At 34.4% G+C, this 27509-nt stretch overlaps 3 protein-coding genes across 4 annotated transcripts; 1 reads left to right on the forward strand and 2 right to left on the reverse strand.

Annotated features, from left to right (window-relative positions):
• Positions 1-161: 161 nt before the first annotated feature.
• LOC143259737 (uncharacterized) lies at positions 162-3205 on the reverse strand. The gene is made up of 9 exons (XM_076523144.1): positions 2590-3205; positions 2267-2453; positions 2019-2154; positions 1698-1915; positions 1576-1636; positions 1381-1509; positions 973-1308; positions 801-883; positions 162-727 (listed from the first exon to the last, which is right to left on the reverse strand). The coding sequence occupies exons 1-9, from the start codon at positions 2651-2653 to the stop codon at positions 601-603; spliced, it is 1341 nt and encodes a 446-aa protein (XP_076379259.1). The 5' UTR covers positions 2654-3205; the 3' UTR covers positions 162-600.
• Positions 3206-3247: 42 nt separating this feature from the next.
• On the forward strand, positions 3248-5986 carry LOC143259740 (galactokinase). Of its 2 annotated transcripts, none has more exons than XM_076523150.1 (6): positions 3248-3430; positions 4476-4662; positions 4734-4876; positions 4986-5283; positions 5358-5679; positions 5757-5986. In XM_076523150.1, the coding sequence occupies exons 1-6, from the start codon at positions 3386-3388 to the stop codon at positions 5824-5826; spliced, it is 1065 nt and encodes a 354-aa protein (XP_076379265.1). In that variant the 5' UTR covers positions 3248-3385; the 3' UTR covers positions 5827-5986. The 2 variants fall into 2 exon arrangements, with proteins under 2 accessions (XP_076379265.1, XP_076379264.1); XM_076523149.1 differs by lacking the exon at positions 3248-3430 and adding an exon at positions 3535-3975.
• A 176-nt stretch (positions 5987-6162) lies between these two features.
• LOC143259732 (sodium-independent sulfate anion transporter) lies at positions 6163-27123 on the reverse strand. Its single transcript, XM_076523136.1, has 11 exons — positions 26678-27123; positions 15425-15766; positions 12519-12754; positions 10941-11142; positions 10517-10737; positions 9937-10282; positions 8532-8834; positions 7995-8140; positions 7745-7915; positions 6775-6928; positions 6163-6654 (listed from the first exon to the last, which is right to left on the reverse strand). Exons 2-11 carry the CDS (start codon positions 15615-15617, stop codon positions 6614-6616), a joined length of 2013 nt encoding a protein of 670 aa, XP_076379251.1. The 5' UTR covers positions 15618-15766; positions 26678-27123; the 3' UTR covers positions 6163-6613.
• Between the last annotated feature and the right edge of the window lie 386 nt (positions 27124-27509).

Genomic DNA, 27509 nt, shown 5'->3' on the forward strand with positions numbered 1-27509 from the left:
GTGACAATTACAGAAATAAGGGTGATTTTTTAATGAGAATTCATACTCTGGCACCATACGCTCCTGCGTATGATGTTCAAGTTTGAATTATTTTTTTTATTTTTGATCAAGAAAAGATGCACCTGATTTTCCTGTCAAGAAAATTTAATATCATGACAAAATAGAGCAGATCTAATTTATTAAGAGATTATAGACTATTCTATATGTACAACATATACACAAGAATTTTCGGAAGTTTATCACATCGTTTAATGTTATTAATTTGATATGAAAGTAAAATTTTGTTATTGTTTTAGTGACAGATGACTCTATACAAAGCAAATAACAGGTAAGAGGTTACCTGTATACTGTATACGTTACAATTGTATACTTGAGAATTTTCTAGGAAAAAAATATTAGCAAAATCTTACATATATTTTTATAAAATATATGATTTGTATATACGCATATATTTAACACAAAATCACTTTATTCAAGTCGAAAAACTGAGTGAGATATAAAGTATGCAAAGAATGCATTGACTAGATAAGTGAATTGGGCTAATGTTTTAAGGTCATGAAAGATAATTTGGTATAGGATCATTTTTCTTATTGGAAACAATTAAACTGCAAAATGTGTACGTTGGAATCCTTGACCTAGACTTTGTAGTATAGTCTGCACCACATGTTCATTTTGATGATAAAAGACATACGCATCAAACTTGGTTGCTCGACTGCAGTTAGTATCTCTGAAAATAGTAGTAAAAATATAGTTACATGTGCATGCATTACTTATAGTGCGAGTATATAGTATTATATTACCCTGCAATAAATGCAAAATAGTTTGGAATGTTTACGGTACGGCCGCAAGAAGAAATTTCCATGTAACTTTGCTTACATATCACCTAAACGTTTAAATAAATATCAATATTAATGTATTATGTACTCCTGCATGCAGATAGTTTTACATATATATATATATATATATACATACTTTATCATCCTCGTCTTGAGTCACTCTAATGCCAATTTCTAAACATTCAAATTTAACATCTACTAATTTTAAATTTTCTGATTTTAACACTTGAAGGATTGCTCTTTTGATTTGTTTAACATCTCCTTCTGTGCCAATGTATATAGAACCACAATATTTAATAGAAAATCCTGCATTTAATGACTTCTGTATTGATTTAGCTACATCAGATTGTTCTTCACTATTTTGTTTGTTTGAATTCAACTTTTTTAAAATTTTCTTTAAACAATCAACACCTGAACTTTGTATAAGATTTATTATTGGAGCATATATTTCTTGTGTTTCTTTATTGCGATGCTAAAAAGTTATGAAATTAAAAAATGTACTTTTTATAATTTAAAGTATACTATTTAGTTCAAAAATACATACTTTAATTACATATAAACTCACTGGTTGACCTACAGTTTTCCTCATAATTCTAGACAATTGACCCTTAGTGCTGGATGTTACAGCATATCCATTTATCTCATCCAGAATGTCACCAATTTCGATTTTGTCCTAGCAAAAAATAAAGAATAATCATTTGATACATTATAGTTTAAGAGGAAATATTTTACTTCTTACATCTTCGGCAGCTACAGAATTTTTGCCTAAATTAATTATTAAAGCCTTTCCTTTGATAAAACTGAAACAAAAAGAACAGTTATTTTGAATAAGAATTTGCCTTCATAATTTAAATTTCTTACCATACAGAGATTCCTAAGCTTCTACATGGCACTAATTCCAGTGCCATACATTCTGGCAGGTTCCAAATATCATCCAAAAAACTAGAATTCCGTAAATTTAATTTAAAATTTAGTTTACTACTTTGTAGTAATACGGATAAAAATATTTCACCAAGAATTTCATCTCCTAAAATACTGTTTTTGTCATAGTAAACTATAGCCATCAATGGTGTCCTCACCTAAATAATTTTATAAAAAATATAATTATAAGATTAATAAATGATTATATTCTTACAAGAATTCATGTGGAGTAATCAATCTAAATAATTGAAGTGTATGTACCAGCATTTCAATTGGCATATGAAGGCACTTTCGTATCAAACATGTTCTAATTAACAGCCTAAGACGACCAGTAGGTGTTTGGACTTTTGGATTTAGTTTCACTTGTTCAACCATTAAGGAATATGTACTAGAGGAACTGGAATAATATAATGTTATTTCAATATATTATATTCAATATATTATAACTATAATAAAGATTATCAAGTAAGATATTTAGTAATGTAACTTTATAATTTATTCTTTTATACCTAAAATGTTTTTCTGCAATCTCTTCCATCCAATACCAAGCGTCAGGTAACTTTGGAAAACCAATAGAACTCAAGCTCATCAATACCCCCTGTTGTAAACATTTTTCTAAACATTTACAGAACAAAGGTAAATCTAAGTTCCTATCGTCAATACCTCTGTCACATTCTGTTAATTTTCGTGTCCAACCTAAAATTAAATAACAATAAAAAACTGTCTCTTGTAACATTTATGAAATTTAAAAAATGATAATAGAGATTTTAATAATTAATAGCAATGCACAATTCAAGCTTAAAAATTAAATGATGACATTATGTTTCGTTACCTTTTAATTCTTTAATAAGCGGATTTGAGACCGTCATCGCATTGTCAGTTGAACTTATTGTCATCAGATGACAACTACTTCAATAAGTAAATAAGGTTACAGGTTAGAAATTCGTAGTAATACAAATCATTTTAAATTGATATAAAACATTCATACGTATTATGTACTGTTTTATCACTTTTAAATATTTATACGCCAACAATGAAAACACAGTCATCCATTTCACACTATTAATTCGATATTAAAATCTTGTCGGTAACGAATTATTGCAGGAAATGTTGCGCAAATTGCAATTAAATAGTTCTTATAAAATTGTCTGTTAAAATGTATTTAAATTCAAATTTTATATTATTAATTAGTGATTATGGCGTTTTTATTTAATATGCATGACATGTACCATAGACTCAAATATATGCTATTTTCAGTTTACATACAAGTTCCCAGCCAGAACGCCAGAACTCACGCACCATTCGAGTATCATGTCCAACGTTACCGATAAAGCAGTTTAAATTTATTAGCAGAAATTGAATATGTACATTTTAAATACATACATTTACATAAATTAATTTATATAACGAGAGTTGACGTGTCTCACCACTAGGTGGCAATAAATGCATGCGGAATACGATTCATAATGTAGAAACCATTAGCTAAAATGTAGTTTATGGGTTTTCAAAAATTCTAATAATTGTAGAAATGATTGTCGTTTCAAGACGTTCGCAAATACGCTGAACTGTGTGGTCGAGAATCATATAAGGCGAAAAGTGCAAGTCGAACATCATGTCACGTGTTTCAGATGGAGCACCGTATGGATGCGCGAAAGAATAAGACCGCAAACACGGTAAAGCGAGACACTCACACTACAACCCGCTAGTTTCATTCTGTTTCTCTCGATTATCTCTGTTCTCTTTCTAAAGCGACTGCGCGGACCTGGATGCGCGGTAAAATGATAGGAGGCAGTAAGACAATCGACATGTCTACATATTTTACCAGTGTAAAACTGGTAGAACTGTGTGTTGAACTGTATAAAGTTCTACTTTTATTTGTTCATTCACCTTTGCAAGTTTCATTATTGAGTTGTTCTCTTTTTTGACCTTGGAGTAATTTCGTTCAATTATTATAGGAATTAGATAAACTTGTTAAATTGTCAAGAATTGTGTAATTTTGTTAAATACATAAGAATTTAGTGGTTTTAGATATAAACAGAATTTAAAACCGGTACAAATGGCAACTATAGTACCTAACGTAGATAACATCAAAGTGAAGGCTTTTGAAGCTTTCACGAAAGAATTCTCTGAGAATGCTAACATTTGTGTCTGCGCTCCAGGCCGCGTAAATTTGATTGGAGAACACACAGACTATAATGAAGGTTTCGTTTTGCCAATGGTAAAATTTTGAATTTTAAAGCAAGTATAATATTTATATTGTATTATATCGTCATTGAAATAATTTTTTTAGGTTTTTCTAATAATTTTCATTTCCTCTGTTTTTTATTTCAACAAAAATTATTATGTAACAGTTACATCAATTCGCTATAGTTGCTATTTCGATGATAATATTACTATTTATTAAATGTTTCGATTTAAGTTATTGATAATGAAATAAAATCGATGTTCATCTATTTTCTGTACATAATATTTTTTTCACTCGTATAAAATCTATTTTTTAATACTTTGATGACGATTTATAAAAGATATGTAATCTAATTTATCGCGATAATCGTTATCGCACATACTTGCTTGCATAATAAGACAGTTTACAAGTATAGTAATGCTAGTATTACACCGATTTATTGATATGCAAAATAAATTTCGTTATTTTAAAATATGTATATAACTGATAGCAATAAACGAAAATAGTATAGTAATCAGTGTTTATATTTTCAGGCACTACCTATGGTCACAGTAATAGCGGGTAAACGAAATAATACAAGTAAATGCAAAATTATTTCACTCAATGAGGCACTTGGTTCTGAAAATTGGGTTGAATTTGAAGTAAGCACTCGAAACAGTATAAAGCCGGGAGAACCAAAATGGGCTAACTATGTAAAAGGATGTTTAGCTTATTTTTTTTGTGAGTGATATCTTATTCATTTACAATAGCGTCAAATTGAATTGTTAGAAAAATTACATATTAATTTTTAGGTGATGTACCTGGTTTTAATGCTGTAATTGTATCATCTGTACCAGTTGGAGCTGGTCTTAGCAGTTCAGCTGCCTTAGAAGTTGCCACATACACATTTTTAGAAACATTAATTGGAAAGAAGTCAACGAAGCCTGAAGATAAGGTAAACCTGTAAAATTAACTTAAAATAATTTTTACTTGTATCAGTTTTACTATCCACTTTTATTTTAAAAGATAACAAAATGTAAAATTAGATATACAATGTTTTATAGGTTTTGGCATGTCAACGCGCCGAACATAATTTTGCAAATGTGCCATGTGGCATAATGGATCAATTTATTTCTGTTATGGGAAAAGAAGGATATGTTCTCCTTCTCGATTGCAGAGACCTTAACACCAAGCAAATACCTATGTCCCAAATAAAAGATTATGTTTTTCTTATTATTAATTCTAATTCTCCACACAAGTTAAGTTCTAGTGAATACTGTGACCGTAGAGATAGTTGTTACGAAGCTGCAAAGAAATTGAATAAAAAAAGTTTACGTGAGGTAACTATGAGTGATATTAAACGTAAGTTGAATAGAAATTATTTTATTAAAGTTTGATTTACTACTTTTGTTTCTATAATACATTCTTTTACTCAGGACTACAATCACAAAATGTACCAGAAGTTATGATAAAAAGAACTCGTCATGTAGTTACAGAAATTCAAAGAACAATTGATGCAGTAATCGCACTTGAGAATGGAAATTTTAATAAGTTTGGACAATTAATGAATGAAAGCCATGATTCATTAAAAAATGATTATGAAGTTTCTTCGATTGAACTCGATACATTAGTATCAGCAGCAAGAGAAATAGAAGGTGTTTTAGGAAGTCGTTTGACTGGCGCTGGTTTCGGAGGATGTACAGTATCTTTACTACAAAAAGATGTGGTCAATGAAGTCATTGATCACGTTAAGGCCAAGTAAGATTTCACTTTCTTTTTTAACATTGTTAGCTTTACTACTTAACAATAATTTTACAAATGCTGCTTTTGCATAGGTATCCCGGTAATGCAACATTTTACATTGCACAACCTGCTATGGGTGCAAGAGTCCTGACTGTAAATTAATTGATACATTTATTGAAAAAAAGAAAATGAAAAATGACTTAATCTCAAAAATAATAAGTGTATACATAAGGTCAGGCCAGCTGATAAAAACATTCCAGATTTTTCCATTCCAATGTTAAGGAAGTATTTTGTAAAATATAGAAACATTCTTCTTATAAAACAGATGTTTAATTTACCAATATGTATAATTTAAACTTCAATTATGTTTGTCAATGTTTGATATCATTTTTCTCATATAATATACATTTAGAAATATCTATTAAAGACAGTAAGATTTTATTAACAATAAGTAGAGACGTATAATAGTGTATATAGAATGTTCAATAATTGATGGGATAAATTTAAAAAAAAAATTTATTTTCAAAAATATGTCCCATTTGTTGCTGAATACCCTCTACGTATAAAAAATGTAAATCTATCGTCATATACATGCACGTGTATACAGATATGTTCAGGCATATCCATTTTCGCTTACATTTTGTACATTATGTACATTTTGCTGTTAAATTAAGATCAAACAGTGGCTTAAGGCTATTGATAAGGAATCGTGAGAAACGTGTCTTTGTTCACTTTGTGCACACTGTGCGTTCAGACTTTCTCTGTTTTACAAACAATATGGTAAAAGAACATAGCATAACAATAATAAAAACGACTAATATAAACATTATTTTCCTTAAAAAAATACAATCCATGTAGTTGTCGGTCTTCGTGTTAATATAATACTGATGATTAGAATATAAAAGAATAGTGGTTGCAGGACGTATTTCTCACCAACATCTGACTATTGTTAGTACCTATTCGTAGTAGCTACCGAAATGTTCGAAAGTTCTGCAAATAAATAAGATTTTTATAGTCTATGCATAATAAACTTACTAACATTAGCACGACATAAGAAATAAAAAAAAAGTTTCGCAGTTCAGTCATGTCAATAATACATATATCAATTACCTTTAAGGCTGTCATTAAGCTCCAGCTCGTTAGAACTACATCTTAAACCGGACGGTTTTACGCCTTTAAAAATTTCAATAACGCTCGGTTTCAAGTTGTAGAAAATTAAAGGCTGGCCGCGTTTCGAGAAGTCTTCTGTTAAATTTTTAACGCCCTGCAAAACAACAAATGTACATACAATAATAGGTTGCTACATAGCTGTAGTTTCGAAAGACAGGATCCAAGATATGTTAATAATCGCACTATCTATTCAACACACTGCTCCAATTCATGTCTCATGTATTTAAAGCAGAGGTGGAATGAAATTGCCCTATGGGTAACTTAGAGTATTTTACATTAGAACTGTCAATTTATGAGAGAAAAAACAAAATGTCTCCTTCCTTCAACGTTATTTGCTCCGGGTGCGTCGTTCTTGGGGGCAATTTTGGACTAGCATACCTAGTCAACCAAGTTTGTTTCGACCAAATATATATATATATATATAAAACGCTTGGTAGTGTACTTTTCGAGAAAATTTATGTCAATTTGGTGCAAAAACACTATTTTTGGTTCGCATTTGATATGTATTTCACTAAGGCCAAATTCCTGGCATAATACGGAAATAGATGGCTCGGTATTGGGGAGTACATAGACGCTTTGCGTTGCCACATCAATGGCAAACTTGGCGCAATCTTGTAGCAAAACATTTCATTTGAAAAGGGCAGGTTGGTAGCACTCATGTGACAGATGCGTAGTGCCATAAGGCTTGGCCTGGATTTGGCTCGTATTTAGCATGGACAAGGCATTGGTGCCAAATCCGGTGTGAAATGCGGAAACGGATGATTCGGTATTTGATATAACAGTGTACGGTCAGATTCATGTCAAATTCAAGACAAATTGCTTACTAGGTAATTAGAGCAAAGTGTAGAGCTATCATCATTATTATTGCATCTCGGATCTTTTTTTTCGGAAAACAGAATATTACAAGTACCTTCGCGGCTGTAAAATCTGCTGCTTGAATGTGCGTCGAATCAATCACCACAGGGACCGCAGTTCCTTGCTTGGTACCTTGTTTACTGATTACAGATCTCACATATTCGACACTCGGAAATACGAGGCTTCTATCAGGTGTTATGACAAGATACTCGCAGCCGTTCATGCTCTGTGATAAAAATTAATTTCCATAATAAATTAGACATCGTTTCACTCACTGTGTACAATATAAGGAATATAAATCTTACCGTATTTTTATGAACTCGTAATGACGGCCTTGCTGAAGCGTAAAGTAGGAACAGAACGTTTATACCGATACCAATCACTATACCTATTTCGAGCCTTATGAAAAGACAGCATAGAAACGTGGCTATGGCTGGTATGAGATCAATTTCTGAAAAAAATATCAGAGTAAATACTTACAACGCTCACATGTTCCTCAAAAGTAGTTGCGCAAAAGACCTTAGGATAATAGTTCTATCTTTTTTGAGATAGATTCACAGCCAAAATCGTATACTACATATAAACATATGTTTGAAACGACAAAAAAATGTAATACACCCACATTTATTCTGTAGTAATCTCAAACGAAACTGACCTTTACAAATATAATAAAAATGAAGCTAGTCTGATACAGTCCTAACATAGTTAACAGTTAAAGTCGTGCATACGTAGACAATCTTCATATTCATCTCGGTTAATTATATAAAAAAACGATACAAATAATTTGGAAAGTGAAATTGAAGAACATGCGAAAATTAAAAGCGAACGAGACAACAACATACTCTTTGTTCGCCAGATAGGCTTGATTACGTGCAGCTCCACCATGAAGATGACTGCGGCGATGATGATAGCTGCGAGTGCAGCGTTGGGAATGAAGTAGAGGTACGGGGTGAGGAACTGAAGCGACAAGAGTACCAGAATACCGGTGTATATGCCGCCGATTGTGGTTTTCACGCCGGACGAGTGATTTACAGCTCCCCGGCTTAGACCACCGCTAACAGGCATCGAAGAAACAAATGCCGACGCGACGTTGCACACCCCTAACGCCAGCATCTCTTGTGTCGCGTCAATTGGTTTTCCTTCATCTGTAACAATCGGTTTTAATAAGTATCATTGTCTCCAATACTACATATTCAATTGCTCAATAAGAGCGATTTTCCTAGTATGCATTCAGCAAGCAATTGGTTCTGAATTTGACATGAATCTAACCGTAAGCTGTTACGTCAAATAGCGAGCCATCCGTTTCCGCATTTCATATCGGATTTGGCACCAACACCTTGTCCATGCCAAATACGGGCCAAATACAGGCCAAACCTTATGGCACTACACATCTGCCCTCTTCAAATGAAATGTTTTGCTACAAGATTCCGCAAAGATTTGCCATTGATTTGGCAACTCCACGCGTCTGGTGCCAAATCCGAGCAAAGTCTCCTTTCAGCAGAGCCTTGGCATCGAATTAACATAAATTTCCTCGCAAAGTGCACTACCAAGCGTTTTTTATCTACAGCAGAGTTTTAGATCTTTTTTTCTTAGCAACATTAACCCCTTGCACTGCGACAACAAGTCAGATTTGTGACAAAAATCTCATACATAATCTACTAAACATAAATATTATTAATTTCTTCTAAATTGAAACAAAATTTGATTCTTCTGTTATCAAAATCTAGGAATTAAAGTAAATGAAGACATCTAAGAAACAAAAATCGTCTCGTTCTATTAGAGAAATAATTATATTAAGGACGAAGAAATGCGAATCAACGTAACTACATATAAAAGAGATCGTAGTGCAAAGGGTTAAGTACCGTTTGAAAGAAAGGAGATAGTAAGGGGAATCATATTTATGATTATGTTTATACATATTCACGTAAGTCAAAGTTTATACTTTGACTTACGACTTTGCAGAAGTAATGACACATATTATAAAATATTGGCGCCACTACAATTTTATATGACAACTAGACTGTGAATCTTTATGCAAAAGGATTTATGCATCAATTTTCTAGATCTAGGATTTGATTAGAGTTATTTCTCCTTTTAATAATTTTAATAAGCTAATAATACGATGGTACTTCGAAATTTCTTTGATACATTTAGTGTTTTGTGGTTTACTTACTATACCATTGAATTTGCTATTAATAAAGTAATGAAAGTCTATATTATGAATGACGTACGAATGAATACACTTACTGAACACTTTCGCGATGGAGCTGGACTCCAGAAGACTCAACAGAGGGACGACCAGACACCCGGAACCAAGGGCGGAAACCATGTCGACGAAATTATACGTCTCATTCTTGTGGACCGTTTGGAATGGTGGCAACTGAAACTCCGGAAGTCCCTGTTTCACATGGCCAGTCAGTCGCACCGGCGAGGAACCCAAATGGTTTTCCAGAAACCAGCAAATCACTGCACACACAAGTACTACAAGGATATTGCGAGCCGTGGAGATCAACCACAATGATTTCTCCATGATCGTTCGCATCCTCGACGATGTTTTCGCACCCTTCTGTGCCATCGATATGTCTTTGATTTTCTGCAAAGAACACAGAAAGTTTAACAATGTCGAGAAAGAACTTTCACTTTAAACTGCAAGAGTATGCATCGATTAAGAAGAAAAGTCTTCTGATTTTTAACTAAATAAGCATCCCAGCAGAAAAGATAAAAGAAACAGTTTTAAGTAGCATTTTAAAATAAGCGCTGATGTAAACTACGTTCCGTAACGATGGAAAAAGAGCATGATTAAATGAAATAAAGTGGGGATACTGACTCGAAGGATAAGAAGAACGATTATGCACGTGATGCCCAACGCGGTGTCCCACAGCTTTGTTTCGCCGATTTGTTCGAAAACCTTCTGCCATACGTCGACGAATTTACTGCCGTTGATGCGAATACCTAGGATGTCCTTAACTTGACTGGTTGCGATTATGATCGCCGCTGCTGACGTGAAACCGACCGAGACTGGTCCCGAGATGAAGTCCAACAGGAAACCTGGCCGAAGACACGAGGAAATATAATATTAAGTAAGTGTTCATTAAATTTAGTAGGCGCATTTTCATAGTTCCACATGCCTAACGTTTCAGAAAATTAATATTCAAAAAGCACACGAGTACTGTAACTAAATTGTTTGTCGATTGATTCATTCCGCTTGAATGTTTGTTGCGAAGCTGAACGATTTTCAATCTGTTTCATACCTAACTGCAAAATCCCCATCAGCAAACAAGTACAACCAGACACGAAGGTTAATAAAACCGCGAAGTCAGGTCCCAAGTGACTTTTCTGCAACGTTTCCCTAGTCAAGATCGCGATAATTGCTGTTGGTCCGACTGGCACATCTTTACAGGATCCTAGGATGGTGTACACGAAGCATGCCATGAAAGAAGAATATAAACCGTACTGCAAAGTAAAACATAGCTTCGTTTGCTCGTCTCGTTTCGATCCCAAACATTCTACGAACAATTTTCTTCGACTAGTGCAATTTTCAGTAGTCGATTTTTGTCTGATTCCAGTTTAATTGTGCGTAGAAATAAGTAATAGCCAATTTTTAAACAAGATACTATTATTAGCATCGCTACTATGTAATGACAAACATTCCCTATATGTTTTCGTTTAACCCATAGCCGTGTACCTAATGCTCCAAGGCGCTCGGGATTTGAGTATCTCCAGGTCTGAAAGCTCCAAAATGCTCTTACTTTATTCGAATTGATGTCTTTGAATTAGTATCGCGTCCTGTGGTTGAAACACTGACAAGGAGAGGTTCTCAGGATTGACGCTCACTTTTTTATAAGATTTGGTACAGTGAAAGAGCTTGCAAAGCTGAATTCAATGATACCCGTTTTTAGGGGCAGACGGTTCATGGTTTTTGAGATAAGTAATGTTGAAGTTGCTAATTAAAGGCCAGAAAGATGCGCTGGATTACGGCGCGAGGTATTACGGTGCAGGGGGTGCTTCGCACGTTGCGATCAGGAGGGCTACCTGATCGCGGCACCCCCCACTTCCTACCGCGCGGTGTCTCGCACCGTAATCCAGCGCGTCTTTCTGACCTTAATTAGCAACTTAACATTACTTATCTCAAAAACCATGAGCCGTCTGCCCCTAAAAACGGGTATCATTAAAATCAGCTTTACAAGCTCTATCACTGTACCAAATGAACACGGTTCTATATCACATGCAATAGCTTAGTCGAACTTTTCTGCACATTCATAAACCTCAAACGAATGTAAATAAATGGGAGCGGCAGTGGGTTAAGTTCGATCGATTCAGTTTTCGACTTACAAAAAAGACAGAATTTAACCCTCGCTGAACCACGTCCGGGTTTTTTTGAATCCAGAGCTCGAGACCTGACGTAACCGTTTTATATTCGATGCCGTCCGCCGTTTGTTTATGTTAGAGCAACGACAACAAATACAGAAACAAATGTAGCAAGTGTAATTAGTACGTAAAAAAGTACGGTAACATAATAGTAATAATAGTAGTAATAACAAAATTTTAATTCAAAATGTTTGCATAAGATCGCGGGTCCGTCTGGACCCGAACGTGGGGCTGCCGTAAATTCCCAACCGTCGGTACTGCGAGGATTAACCTAATCAAGAAATTCAAAGTGCATTTGGTGACAGGACTTGCACACCAATATTAATGGATCAGAATAATTCGGGAATATTATATTCAATTTAGAAAGAACTTCAATTTTAACGCTTTGCGAGAATCTGCGATGCAGGGTCGCAGAATCGGAAAGGTGAAGTTGAAGGATGAAGGAGTGTCACTGTTCTCACCTGTAGAGGTAGTCCTGCAACGTTCGCGTAAGCTATCGCTTGCGGTATAACGGTAAGGCCTACGGTAATACCAGCTACCAGATCGCTCACTATATAGTCCTTTTGATACATTTGTAACCACGTTACAATGGGTAACCTTTTGTAGATTAACTTCTTTTTGCACGACCGTTTGATCCGCTGATACGCCCACCGCCTCCCCAGTGTGCACAGTAGGTTCTTTTCAGGATTCCCTGAAACTAAAACGAACGATTGTCTGTAAGTGAAAATCTGTTTTGAGAACAGTATATCCGAGGACTGCGTTTCGGTGAGATCTTATAACCATTTTTAATTTTATCCGTGCGGATTTCTTTTACTTATTCTACTCGCATTTTTTAAGACATCGTGTTAGCTATGTCTAGATCTATTCAAATTCTTACATACTAATCATCTGTAGTAAAATTTATGAAGTAATACGATTAAGAAAATCTTAGAAAATAATGAAAGATTAACAAAAAGTCAGATTGCGAAAATATCTTTTGGGACAACTTAATATAGGTATTCTTGGAGCTGTATCTTTAAAATCAAGGTCGTTTTTCTTATTGTATCTAATGCGAATGGTTAATAGTTTAATATGTCAGAAAATTAGAATGTCTGTTGAGCGTTTGTAATCTTGAACCAGAATGGACCCAAATTCCACACTCCGTGGGTTAACACCTCCGCAATTGGTTTATATACGTTATGTGTTATCCGATCAGTAGCCAACTTTCGAAACTATGAAAAAGGAAAGAAGCACGAAAAAATCGCGATCACGAGGTATTAGAATTTATGGTCACCGTAATGACTTTCAAAGTATACATGCATCGTTAGACGTATAACCGGTGGCAGTTCCGTCCAAAAGCAAAGCGATACAGGTTTGACTGGTTTGAAACGTAGGCACGTGATGCTAATGCGGAAAAAGCGATCTTTGACGTTAGTGCCCATGACGTGCACGGACACGTTCGATTGGCAAACAGTGTAGCTAGATGAAGGGGTAGAAAAGTGCCCTTGAACATAATGAAATCGATGATGGACCATATGTTTGCTCAGAAAAAATGCACCGAGTTCTACTTTCTTCCGTAAATAAAAAGTACTTCATAAATGGGAAATTTTAATCAATTATTTTTATACTGTTCATAATGAATTGCTCGTAAACATTAGAATTATCTCTGATTTCTTTATCTGTGCCACACTTCTTCAGAAATATTCGAAGTAGTAGTTTTGATAGAACATTGTTACTTTTAATCAGAAATCTAAATCTTGTAGAATTTCTCGTTGTTTTCTGCTTAATTTGAATATTGAACTAAATGATTATTTTTCATCAGAATTTTTAAATTATATCCGCATTTATTAATTCGTTATTGATCGAGATTAAACGTTATTGTGTCCGTGGTTGTTACATCATAGAAAAGAATTTCCAGTATGCATCCAGGCTTAATTAAACGAGATTACAAATCTATGATAATCGTATGATAATGATCGACGCATTGTTAAAGCATTCTTTAGAATAGTGATCGAGAAGTCGTCGTCAATCTGGATTCCGAGAGTATGAAACAATAATGCACATTTTTCAACTAGATATCTTGCGAGCCGATGTCTTTTCAATTTCACGAGATGTATTATGATCTCTTTTATCGTTTATTCAAAATGTCAACACTGAAGTTTTTTGGAACTTCTGTAGACTGAGAGTGCTGGTTCTGAGAACACCGGTAATGAAAATGGATGAATGCTTTCACGGAGTATGTGCTCCAAAAATGTAGTGGTCCAGATAAGCCATATTTTTCTACGCTTGGGATTACTGAGCACACAACTATATGTATATTGGTAGATACGAAATCGATGGCAATTTTCTAAATTCTCAAATAGTGTATTTTTTAAAATAAAGAAAAATACTAAATATACTAACAACATAGACAAAATTCAAACTTCGAGAAACATTTTGAAAATGGAATCGAACAATTGATTGATAACTAGGATGATACCACTGAAAACAATGCTCAGATTAATAACAAAATTGGCAGATTAATTTCAAGATTAATTTTGAAAAAAAATTGACAGATTAATAACAAATATTGTTATGTTATTTTCATCTTACTAATATTATTAGAAGGGATATATTTTTATTCAATCGAACCTTCATGTGATTAATACAAACAATTTTTATTTTTCATAACAATCCACAAGTTGAGTAAGAGCAAGTGTAAAGTTAGTGCAATTCTTAAACTATTAGATTCTAGGTCTATAAAGACTGATCGTAAATCATTGCAGATCTTTATGCAAAATAAAAATTGTCAAAGTTAATTGTAAGGAACATGAATTAAATGTGTTTTTCCTCTTTTAATAATTCTATTAAGTTGAAACTAATGTAACAATATTCTTAAATTCTTCTGTCTATACAGTCCATTACTGTCGTAAATCAGTAAAATCCACTGTCTAATGACAATCGTTTTTTGAGATAATAATTCTTATACTTAACACGTTCCGTGCCACGTGTACCATCGATGGTACACGCTTGCATGTTTACTTAGTGAACTGAACAAATTGTTTACAAGAAATTTAGAACCGAAGAATCAATTTCCACCGCAAGAATGGGCGTTGATAAGTTTTTGTTATGTTGTTATGTGTACGAGAATTAATAATTGCACGTAATACATCAAGTTTTAGTAAAATATCAAAGTGTGAAGATTCGAGTAAAAAAAGCTCGGCACGGAACGTGTTAAAGATAGTGTCGCGAAGTAGTAGGACTATTATCCAATTCTTCAATCCAGGCGTATCCAATTTCCAAATATCATTTTGCAAATATACATAGAATGAAATGTCTGTGTGTTCAGAAATTATGACAAGCTATTGTAATGCCGCAGGTGTAGACCTATTAAAACGAAGGAGCTCACCGTCATTGTTCACGATTTTGTCGTTTTTACTGGAGACATGGATGCTGTTGAGCTTGTTCTCGAGGTTGCTGGTCTGATTAGGATTGTTGTTATCGCTCCGAAGTGGATCTTCGAAAGCGGCGTTGCTGTAGCCGGTCAGTTGGACCTGCTTCCCCGTTTCGAGGTCGAATTCTTGAATGTTGTATTTCGACATGATCACGGAGGGGACACCGTGCAGAAAGTAACCGATAGGGAGGGACTGGTGTACGCCGGGATCTAGTTTTATCGTGAGCTTCGATTTCAAGGTGTTGCTGTCGCTCGTCAAACAAACTCCATTGTCCGGTATCCGTACGCGTCTCGACCCTGAAAAATAGAAACAACTGGATTAGTGTACTCGTCGTGTCCGTTACACCGTTACGTAGTCTTTTCTCCTGGCTCTCGAACATTATTCTCGTCCGATTTTTTCCCCATCGATTCGTTAAACCTTTTACCAGGTGCAGAATTTCGCAAGAGCACGTTCAAGGATTTTTGTATTTATCCGCTGCTTCGCCTTCACTGTTGCTCCAATTGCTTCATTTTTTGTTCTGCTGAAGTTAACACTTAAGCCTCTGTTTACATCGTAGAATACGTATTAACATGACGGATCAATTAAAAAAATTATCACGTTTAGAAGCTTTTTGAATGTTCTTACGTTACAGATATGTATATTAGAATTTGTACAATATGGCTTCTATGACGATAGATTAGTTTAGAACGTTTATTGAGAAAAATTTGATAAGAGCAGCACGTGTTTCGATTTTCTTCTTGTAAGATAATTTTAGAGTGAATGTTCAAATAAATCGTTTGCTAATACGTAAAGAAATGCGATTTCCGAGAATTTCTTCAGACTGCAGAAACGCAGAAATTAGCATAGCAAGTGGTACTTTCGAAACCGTGTCCAACTTTCATTTTCAATGTTTCTGAGTGTTGTATGAACGAATGTACGAGAAATGGTGTACAAGTGACTCGCAACTGTCAAATTGAATGCATCATCCTCTCTATAAAAGAAAGTACTGTTTGTTTAAGATATATTTTCGTGAAATTACTACCTACACGAATTTTTTCTCTAAGCGCTTGGCAATACAAAAATTATTATGACTGAATTTTAAGCCTAAAATTGTTTTAAAAAACAGAAGCTTTATTTATTTATTTATTTAAATAATAAAATATTTTTACAAAACTTATTTAATACTGGGAACACGAAAATAATTTTTTCTAGGTGGAATGAACATTTCAGGATCAATATATATATATTCAGTGCGTGGGACTGTAAAATACAAGAAAAGTTTTGTGAAAATAATAAAGTATTTACTTACTTATAATAAAGTATTTATTACTTTGATCGTGAAATGTTCATTTCACCTAGAAAAAATTATTTTCGTATATATACATATATACATATAAAATCTACAGTTCTATTGCTTCCGGATCAAACACACCCAGTACATGACTAATAGATCAACTATTCGAGATTTGTGCACGGATAAGCTGCGGTTTCCCAAGTAGCAACGTAAAGATTGCATTGCATCAAATTTTGCTGACTCGTAAACATTTCGTAACTTTCACGAAAAACCGACAAGCGCCTTGCTTCCGTGGTAATACTTATGCTGTTTATCGTACAAATAATACTGCTTTGCTTTTACGTTCGCAAAGTTGTACATGCACGATTCTCGATGAATTATTACATTTTTTTTCCGTGTATATGGTGTCTTCCTGTTTACGTTTCTTGTGGCTACATACAATAGTTCCTGCCTCTACCGACACGTACAATCCCGTTCATAAATCACCGGAACACCTGGTCGTTCTGAAACGTAATTAAGTCGACACGTGTACAAAAATAAGGAAAGCAATTTTACTATTTTCTTTCTCTATGGTACAATGGATGTAAATAGAAATTGAATATATTTCTGAATTATTTTGAAAAAATCAGCAGCTGTAGTGGACTTGTAAGCTTTTTACATTGAATTCAATTGTATGTATTTTATGGAAAGTGAAAAGTTGCTATAAAAGGAAGAATTGCTACAGAAACTAAAAAAGAAAAACAATTTCAAAAATACATTAAAATATTTATAATTATCTATGGTTATCGAAACGAAAGAAAAATGTTACAGTCTGTTAGTCAATGTTATTACTTATGTTACACATTGTTTCATAAGTGTTGTACGACGTGCAACGTTTACAAACTCTACTGACTGTTTCGTCACTCAATCAATTGTGCTATTTAACTTGTATCCGTTCTACATTTTCCTAACTTGATTTATCCTTTAGTGTCAAGTTGATACGATTAATATCTAATACACTGCAGAGATAAATAATGAATTTTGTAATTCTTTTAAAAAACTAAAGTACGAGGAGACAAGTATAACAAAGTTCACAATTGACGAAAGGATATATGTACTGCTTATTTCAGGGACAAAATAAAAAATGTTTCAAATCGACACGGGAATGGAACGGGAATTAAACAGTACAATGGAAAATTAGAATTAATCCGCAGTCTATGAGTTCCGTTAACCCCGTTAATTTTCATCGTAAAAACGATTCGATTCGTCTCTCTACCGGTTTAAAATAACGGTATTGCTTGTAACTTTGTGTGCAAGGCTCGATGACTCGGATACGCAATTAAGTTAACATCTAATTGACTTATTAACGAGTAGATGATGCAATTCAGTTGGATTTGCAAATGACGGAATAAAAACTGTAGTAGGAGCAAGTAATTGATGTTCGATCCTTTTATTGAACGCTTGGGTCCGAGAAAATGGAACCAAATTTTTTTGTTTGCTATACTTCAATACCGGAGCTTTATTTTTTACACGCTCCGCTCCTTATAACTTTTACAATAAATAATCAGGTGGCAATGGACTAATCGCTGATATAATGATTTGTATCTTTATCCGAAATGAAAATAGATAGATTAATTGTAAGAAGGCATACAATATGTACGCATACGTGTTTCAGGCAACTTGCAAATATATTTTCGGATATTTCGTTTTAACCCCTGAATATCGCAATAACCAGTTCAGGAGTGGTCAATTGTATTTCCTAAAAGTCCAATATACGACTCTTCGGTCCCCAAAATACTAATTTGTACGTTAGTATGGAGTAATGTGTAATATAATTTTATGACGTCACAAGATGGCCGCCGCTGAGTATGGTGCCGAATATTACAACATTAATTGTTATACACGGTGAAAGTTACTGGCAATATTACATACTACGGTTCGCTGCTTTGAATTCTCAATTTTTGTCCAGTGAACGAAACATCGATGACGCAATAACAAAAGGCGATCATTAAAAGCTCCGGAGATCGTGGTTTAGCTATTATGTTTTGATAGGATCGCTCTTTACGTTAGGTACAATGAGCGTCTTAAATTTTCTCCAAATTTTTCTTAGATTTTCTCCGACAGTGTGTGAATTGTAGGATTTTGGACAAAAATCGAAATAGATACAATAATTTCTCCTTAATTCGCACTCAGATTGCGCACAAAAATGGACAATTTGGGAAGAGGAGATACGATTATTTGAAGAAATTACTGTACTCTCATAAACGTCAAAATGTTGATACATATTTGCGGAATATAAAATTAGCAATTCAATTTCATAAATTTAAAAAAATTTGTTGTTATCTTCTGATTCGGTATTTTCAGTTTCGATATTTTCAGATTCACTTATGCTGATTTGTAAATCATTAAAAATTCTTTATTCAATTGAATTTCCTTCTTCATGTGTAAGAACTATAATTCTCAATCTCAGAAGAATCTTTACTGATTCTTTTTGAAATCGCTTCTCAATGCATGGATTTCTCTAAAAAAAAAGATGAATGACGTCCCGTTTAGCAGTTTGTTGTACAAAAATTATATAGCTATGCAATGCAACACCCTCTTGATACAAAACAATAAATATTGCATCGCGTTCTTTTGAATCAATTGTCCAAAAAGAAAGAAATCTTTTAATTGTAAATAAAATAATTGTATAATTGGTTCAAATTCTTCATACTTAAAGTATAATATACGTATATATTTAACACTAAACGCAAACATTAAACGCTTAACATCATTAATTCTTTCGTAAATCATATTTACCTCCTTGCAAATAAAATTCACTTATTGCGAAATGAAATTTATTGTATTTTGTACAAACTACATAAAATATTAAATTTAAAAATTGACTAAATTTTTCCTCGTGAAAGGATCCATTTGTTTTACAAAAAGATGATTTTCTAAACAAATCAGCTGATTTTCTAATAATTAGCTTATGAGGTAATTTAATTGTAACTAATCCTCTATCTAGTTTTTCGTGAGTCAATATTTGCACTTACATAGTTTATTTATCGCCAAACAATCGGTTAAAAATCGTACAACAATTTTATGAAATAAAATCGTTTGACGATTCATATTTCGCACTTACGTGCGTGCGCAGGACGGGAATAATGAACACGTGGCAGCGGTGTAGACGCGGTTTCCACATCGGTCGGATAATATGCGAAGACCTAATCGGTCGATCGATTAATAAGCCGTTATTCATCGGACGCGTCCACGCATACAACGAGCAAAATTACCTCGAGGGGACCCACGCGTCCGGATCGAGGAAGAAATTTCTCCATTAGAATATCAAGTTCGAGTTTTCGGTTCCGAGAAGTTCGATCGGTCGACTTCGTTTTGTAGCCTGCGACGAACAATCGTGCTTAAATGAACCGAGGAATGTGCTTCCTTGCCGTTAGTCATTAATCTTGTTTGTTTTCTACAAATGACACACTTACATGGCTACTTCTTTCGCTGTTAAATTCTTCGCGGCTGACGTATTTTCGGCAGGGAAATCCCGCTAGAGGTAACCGTTTGCCTCCTGAAGGTTGTCGCTCATATTGATGACAATAGCATCGACATTTCATTTTCCTCCTTTTTCCTCCTTCTGGCTTGTATGAATGTGTTGGATGAGCGATGATGTTTAAAGGAGAAATTTCTTTCTTTTTATGAAAAGAAATGATTTTCGTTCGTGGAGTTTTGCAATTTTTGATTCTTCGGAAATTTCTTTGTAAGATTTTAAGTTGGAACTTATAAAATATTTTTTTATATAATTTCAAGATTGCAACATTTCTTCAGACTTATAGGTATGATTTTATTATTTATAAACAAATTTGATAACGTATAAATTTGATTTGATTAAATACTGACAAATTTGGTAATGTAAACATTTATTTTATTAAATACAAACTCTGCTAACGTAAATACTGATTTCACTAGACACTATATTTTGGTAACGTAGAAATTGTTTTGAATAACGTCATGGCAACTTTCAATTAATCTTTACCCATATTCTTTGAATTAAAGTTATGTGGCTAAAGCTTAAAAACAAAAAAATTACTAAACGTTGTGCAACACCTGTACTTTTTTAATGAACTACCCGCTGTTTAGCGAGACCTAATTTTTCCAGAAAAAATTCCTAAGTTACGTCCTTTTCAGATTATTAAGTAGGTATGACTCCTTAAAGTATTATGAACGAGAAAAAAATTCAGAGCGAAAAGATCTCTGCGGTCTCATACAGCCGACGAGTGTGTCTCGGTTTGTTTTGATTCCTCCAAATTTTGGAGGTCTTGGCCTTTTTATAGGCAGCAAGAGCTCAGACCGGTTGATCCGCTTCTCGTTTCTTCGTAGACGATATCAATGGGCCCCTGACCCAATAGATATTAATATGTCCACTACTATGCTAAACTTTTATAATACTTTTCCGCGATAGTTGTTTAAGCGAACGTTTAACCAAAAATTTAGCACATGATCTTTTGAGACCTTCTATTAAGACCCTCTACGAATTTTTTAAACGCTGTCGATAGATTTTCATTATCCTTCGCAATGGGGATCGATTGTCTCTCGAATGGGATTTTGATAGCATCAGGCTTTAGTGTTAAGTTTTCAAGTTCCTTTAGCGACTAATGATTAAGGAAAAATGGGACTTTAGATTCTAGGGTGACGAGGCAGTGTTAGAGGATTTGATTTCAGACAATTTAGCGATTAAAAATCTCTCTGAACTATGACGATCGAGCAACAATGATATGCGTGGGTCAGGTCAGTACCAACGTGGACAAATGACGTACCGTGTGAAAAAGAAACAGAGACTCGATTCACGCGCCGTTTTTGGTGGAATTTAAATTATCAATACGTTCTCTGTAAGCATTATACATCTATGTCACGTTCTACATAAATTAATTTTACGTTTATTAAAACTCGCAACACGTAGTGTAACGTTTATAATTTAAATTAGAATCTCAAATAAATAATATCTCAGCTTGAAGTACACAATTTCATCGCTCTCGGTTTTCGGAATCATTTCGGCTCTTGAATTTATTTTCTATAAGGACAACCACTTATAGGTGAGCACTCTGTGTGCACGTAATTACTTAAACGCGTTAAAATTCCTCATCGTGTTGTTAAACTCAAGGCGCACGTGACTCGTTAATTACATGGAAATTCATTAATATTCAAGTGTTTTAGGTTTAATTGCATCGTAAACCTTGTTGTAAGGTACGAGAAGAGATCGATGTCGTACACGTTTTGCATATACATAACTAAGGATCGGGTCGGGTCGGGTCGGCCCGAAGACGATGATTTTCGTGAATGTGTTAAATTATTCATCTTAATGTTGGCCAACGTTCGAATTGAATTTCTAAACAGCCGGAGGATTTGAAACCAGTCTACTAGCGATTAATGTAGTATAATAAGCTAACAGTGTTCGCTGAGTAATCTCGTTTACTATTACACGTGGCGTAAATTTCGAGGATAAAATCTTACTTCTTTCTATAATTGAAAAATTACGAAATTGTTACGAAATTGCTCGTGACTTCGTATTAGCATTTTATAGGATGAATAAATGGTCGTTGCGGTTAGAGCATGTTGTCATTGGTCATTAAGTATACTCGTATTTTATAGTTCTGGATGTGAGTCAATGCTAATAGTATAGCTGCTAATACTGTAGCAGAATAATTATTTCTTTGGAAAATTTAATAATTTAATAAAAGATCACACGAGAGGCGTTTATAATAGTATTTCAGCCAACGAATTACAGCTTTCATGTACTAAATATCTCATGTACTTATTCAGAAGAAATTTCAAAATTATGAATTGCAATCTTACAAAATTGTTTGTTAATCGTTTCAGTAGTATTAACTTTTTTCGAATTGTATTTTCTATGAAATGAAATACTGGCGCTGTAGCTTCCTTTGCAGCAAAGTAATTAGTGCAGAAAAAGCGAATGTCTTATAAATATGAATCGTCTTCATAATGTTTTGTCTACTTTTAATCTCGCACGTAATTATTCCTATTTTGTTAAAATCAAATGCAATTTTTCATTGTTATAAATATAATCGTGCTAGTACAGGAAAACCGCGCATTATGGATGCCCAATCGGTTTATTACACTTTTTCACTATTCCTTCCCAGAAAGTCTACTTTATGGAGCGTAAATTATGCGCTAACCGATCACCACGAACTTAATCGCAATTATTTCAAATTACCATTCGTAGAACCTGCGGCTCCGAATGGTTTCCGTTCATTTGCATTCTCTTCTACACAGTCGAAAATATTCAAACTAATTTTCTCACCAGAAACACTGTCGAGCTTTTCCAATTTACCGGCGCAATTAGGCTAGTCAAGACCACGGTTACGTCTCTGCGGTTTACTTTTTTCACAGATTTTTGGGCCGGAGTTCTGTTTTTCTCCTTTTCAGAACAAGAATCTGTCAAGCATGTACAACCACTAAAATACATTTTATAAATAGTTCGAAGGTCTCCTTGGAATGCGTAGGCAATTCTTACACAATTTTAAAGGACGAACCAAGTTTCGAGATGCGACAGCGTTAAATACAGCAACGTTTATTTTATAGCGTCGAATGGTAACGGATCGATCACTTTTCTCATTCATGAACCTTACCGGCAGGGCTCACAGTCTGTCTAAAGACTAAATTATCGCTGTTGGATAATTAATGGCTAATAATGGTTAATCGTAACGCGGTCACGTGTTCGCGGCCTTTCGGATTATCTCTCACTATCAATGAAATTCACGATCTCGTGATATTGCGACCCAACGTTTCAATACAGTGCCATCAGAAACCTATTACAGAGACGATCTCCGCTGGAAGTGATGGAGGTGAATTTGATACCCGTCGGTGTCGAATTCAAACAATTTTCGTGGCACTTAATTCTTCTCGAAAATGTGTCTTTTTCTTAAACTCATTATTAATACTCATATTCATTTCATTTGTAGTTTTGCGTCTGGACAATTTACATCGTTGAATTCTGTTGTTGTTGTAAAAGGATATTTCAATGATATGCTTAATCTTTTTTTCCCACTTTCTTACATTTTGCAGATGGCAGTACTTCGAGTGTTACGTCAGTCACATATGCTTGATACAATTGTTTGATCAAACTTGAAAATTAATTTTTATTATAGTTTCCATTCATTAAGCCGAAGATCGATGGGATCTACGGGGCGTAAGAGGGTTGACAAATAATTGCTATAATAAATTTTGTCTTTTCGACTCTTATATTATTAACATTAAACCTACCCAGCACTGAAAGCAACTTCGTGATCTCGATAAATTAAAAATGGCATGGTAAGTTTAATGTTAAAAAAGTTGTTCTGATTGTGTGTGTCTTTTGTGGACAGTGATGTGGCAGATAACGTGCTAAGTAATTTATGATGCCGAGTATGTATACTTACTTTTTTAAATCTAAATGAAGAAAGAACACTATTAAAAATCCAATCACAGCAATGAGGATTGGATTTAAATAGTATATGGCAAATATGTAGCGACAGTATGATATAACATGAATAATTGTTCAAATTCAAACGCCTAACGAAACTTTTTTTTTCATGGCAATCGATATCCAACCGTTATTAGTTCAATCGACGAGCAGCGAAATGACTACGCGCATAGAAATTCGTTCACGATTTGTTGTTCGTGTGTTTGTAAACAACAAACGATAAAACCAGTGATCCCGCGGAAACGAGACACATAATAAGGACGAGCGATAAGTTCCTTGCATCAGTCACGGAACGGTGCCAGAGAAAAGAACTGAACGGTGTAACGAGGTCTATTTTCTTCTGTACGTACTTTCTTCATGAGTGTAACGACGCGACGGAAATGTATAATTCATTTCTGACTTTTTTTTTGCAGTTTTCTCATACCTCGTGGCATCCTCATGCGTCGATGGTTTTTTTTTCGAAGCATTTTACAGATATCTTGCTGCAATTTTTCTTGCTGAACAATAAGCAGAAAGTAGCCTTGCGAGTTAATGATAAAAACGGTGTAATTCTTCCTAACTTTGCGGCAAAAATCATTTTATTATACCTATCATTCATCTATCGAACAATTTTATCTTTCATCTGTACTTTATATAAAAATCTTTAGTTCATAATTTCTTTTCGCATGAAAGATAGCTTGCTTCTGGCGGCATGTAAATTTGAAATAACTCTGGACCGTTAAGGGTTAATACTTCTAAGAGTCTGCGCATGCCGATAGCTTCGCCGAGTGTTATGATTTTCTTCGTCGGTACAACTGATGAAAAATATCTTGAATGAATGATTAACGGTGCAAAATATTGCCCGATTTGTCATTCGTTTTACTCGCCCGTTACACCCAAATGCGTGCGAAAGTTTATTAGAAGGCTTATAGTCCTACATAAAAGCGGGTGATGCTTTCTCTAAGCAATTTCAATACGTATTACGCACGAATCAAAGAACTAATATTATCTCGGCGGTTCTCATTCGTGAATTTGTCCACCGACTGTCTCTGCTCAACTGTCTAATATTCTCGAACGATATTGTTCATAAATAAAAACAGGAACATGTCGCTTAAACATCACCTTTGTACCGAATACAATTTTCTTCTGATTACACCAGGAACTTTTACGTTAAATAAGCATTAATTCTTCATTGCATCTGCAGATATTTCTACAAACAATTGCGACATTTTTCTATTTAATTAAATAAATTGCTATATTTATTTGTGGATTAGGGTTGATAGTATTTCACCTTTCCTCTACTTTGAAAAAATTTTTCACAACGAGTAACAAAGTCGTAGTATTGTGAACGTAATTGCTCGGCTGTGTCTTACTAATCTTGTTACGCCCACAATTCGTTTTTTACATAGATTGAAATTGTATTATGCGGAAGATAAACTGACTGTACGTTTCCCTTTTCTTTTTTTTCAGACCGCAGCGTTTAACGCGGTAAATGGTTATGCACGTTCATCAGTGAGATACATTCATAGAAATAGCAAAGGCTATGAATAAAATCGTATGCAGGAAGAAGCGCTACACTATAAATTACAATTTGATTGAGAGATAACGCCGCATTGTTTTCATAGCATTACCACCGCGGAGGTAATTAATTACAATTCTATCGTTCCTTTCTGCATTCGCAGAATGCATCGGTATTTTAAGAATAACTGTACACTCGTGCCGTTTGTTATTCTTATTCAAGCAGTTGACTACTGTATTTTTAAGGACGTGACAGGAAAAGACATAAAAATGATTAGCCGAAAAAATCAGTATCGTCACGAGATATTGCCATTATCGATTTTCATTAATTGCAAAATAAAAATTCAATTTATCATATGACAAATAAAATGGTAAAATTGTGATCCTCTTCGAATTCGTAAATCTAGATTTAAGTAATAATACTTTTAAAGTTGCTTTTATTACTATGCTTTCTTTACACTCCCATAAATGGTTCGTGTCCTTATTTATTTTACCATTACGCAATACAAACGTTATTAAAATTATTCGAAGAATTAGTCTAGTCAAACACAAAAATTGCGATATGAGTTATTAAGTGTTATGCTTCTTCGTCGAGAAGACATTTATAGCTATTTTACTGTTAATAAAAGATCACTATTATATCACTACCTGTACCATGCATTAAAGCAGAAAAAAATTCCATAAAAATGTTTCTTCGCACAGGGAAATGAAAAAAGTATACATAAATATTAATCTATGAAAATTCAGAGGGAGGACAATTAATTATTAAAAAGAAAACAGATCGTTTTTATTGATTCGATTCTGATGAATGGGAAACTTGCCAAAAACGTTCATACTGAATTTCTTTGACAATATTTTTTAAACGTTGACCGACGAAACCACGTAAAATATTAACTAAAAAAAAAAAAATAAAAACAACTCCGCAAGTTAAATGTTAAGTTCGATTCTACAGTCAAGATACCTGCAAAGAAATAATATCATTCCAAATACCTGAATTTTGATGTCACGTCACAATGAACGTTGAACCGAAACCTCCTGAAGCCATAATAATCAGCGGCGTGTGCGCTGTCTGCAGCGGCGTTTCCGGTCGTTCCGGTGTCTCTTCTTTCGTTCGTCTTTACTCACGAATGTGGCCGAACGCACTAATCAACACGGCGAACGATTTCCGATTTCCAAACTGAATTGCTCACCGGTTCAACCAGGTAAATACCACGTGCAGGTGTCGATGGCGTCAACGCGCCGTAAATACAAACGGTAGGAAAATAATGGTACGGTGGAAACAAGCGTGTCTCCGACAGTTCGGAAAAGCGATCCGGCGCCGTTTTCGGGAAAATTGTTCGGAGAATTGGAAAAAAAGCTTTTATAAAGATCCGAACGCCGCGAACGTCACCGTACCTCAACGAGGGGGAACTCTCACCTGAGAGGAGACGCTCGAAAGCCGCGAGTATTCACCTTTACGCGCTGCACGGACGCGCCTGCGCGTTGCATCCAACTCTCCCTAAAACATTGTCACGTGCTTCTGAGTCAGAGCACGCTTCACGCTCCCGCGCCGCGCCTCCTACTCGTGTTGGAATAGGATCAAAATAATGGAAAAGGGGGGATAGACGCGGTTTGGAATTTGATTTGTTTTCTTATTTTTTGTTTTGTTTATTATTGAGTTTATTTCTAAGAGATCGCATTAACAGTGGTGTCACTAGTGACAGTATAATAGAAAGCGATTTAAAAAACATTTTATTGACACGTTATATTTGCATCTACATCATGTTTTTAACACATTCCGTTCCAAAAGCGAAAGACATTTTGTACCAATAATAAGAAATGC

Source organism: Megalopta genalis, chromosome 6, assembly GCF_051020955.1.
Source record: "Megalopta genalis isolate 19385.01 chromosome 6, iyMegGena1_principal, whole genome shotgun sequence".
In the NCBI taxonomy this organism is placed as follows: domain Eukaryota; kingdom Metazoa; phylum Arthropoda; class Insecta; order Hymenoptera; family Halictidae; genus Megalopta; species Megalopta genalis.

What these genes read in the sequence shown, in the direction of transcription:
- LOC143259737 (XM_076523144.1), bottom strand. Translation starts at nt 2,653, where the DNA reads ATGACAATAAGTTCAACTGACAATGCGATGACGGTCTCAAATCCGCTT. An exon ending in ATATGCCAATTGAAATGCTG is followed by an intron (nt 1,916 to 2,018) that starts GTACATACACTT and finishes AAAATTATTTAG; the next exon opens with GTGAGGACACCATTGATGGC. An exon ending in ATTCTGTAGCTGCCGAAGAT is followed by an intron (nt 1,510 to 1,575) that starts GTAAGAAGTAAA and finishes ATTTTTTGCTAG; the next exon opens with GACAAAATCGAAATTGGTGA.
- LOC143259740 (XM_076523149.1), top strand. Translation starts at nt 3,814, where the DNA reads ATGGCAACTATAGTACCTAACGTAGATAACATCAAAGTGAAGGCTTTT. An exon ending in CAACGAAGCCTGAAGATAAG is followed by an intron (nt 4,877 to 4,985) that starts GTAAACCTGTAA and finishes AATGTTTTATAG; the next exon opens with GTTTTGGCATGTCAACGCGC. An exon ending in AACTATGAGTGATATTAAAC is followed by an intron (nt 5,284 to 5,357) that starts GTAAGTTGAATA and finishes TCTTTTACTCAG; the next exon opens with GACTACAATCACAAAATGTA.
- LOC143259732 (XM_076523136.1), bottom strand. Translation starts at nt 15,617, where the DNA reads ATGTCGAAATACAACATTCAAGAATTCGACCTCGAAACGGGGAAGCAG. An exon ending in CAAAATCGTGAACAATGACG is followed by an intron (nt 12,755 to 15,424) that starts GTGAGCTCCTTC and finishes CGTTCGTTTTAG; the next exon opens with TTTCAGGGAATCCTGAAAAG. An exon ending in TACGAGTTCATAAAAATACG is followed by an intron (nt 7,916 to 7,994) that starts GTAAGATTTATA and finishes TTTTTATCACAG; the next exon opens with AGCATGAACGGCTGCGAGTA.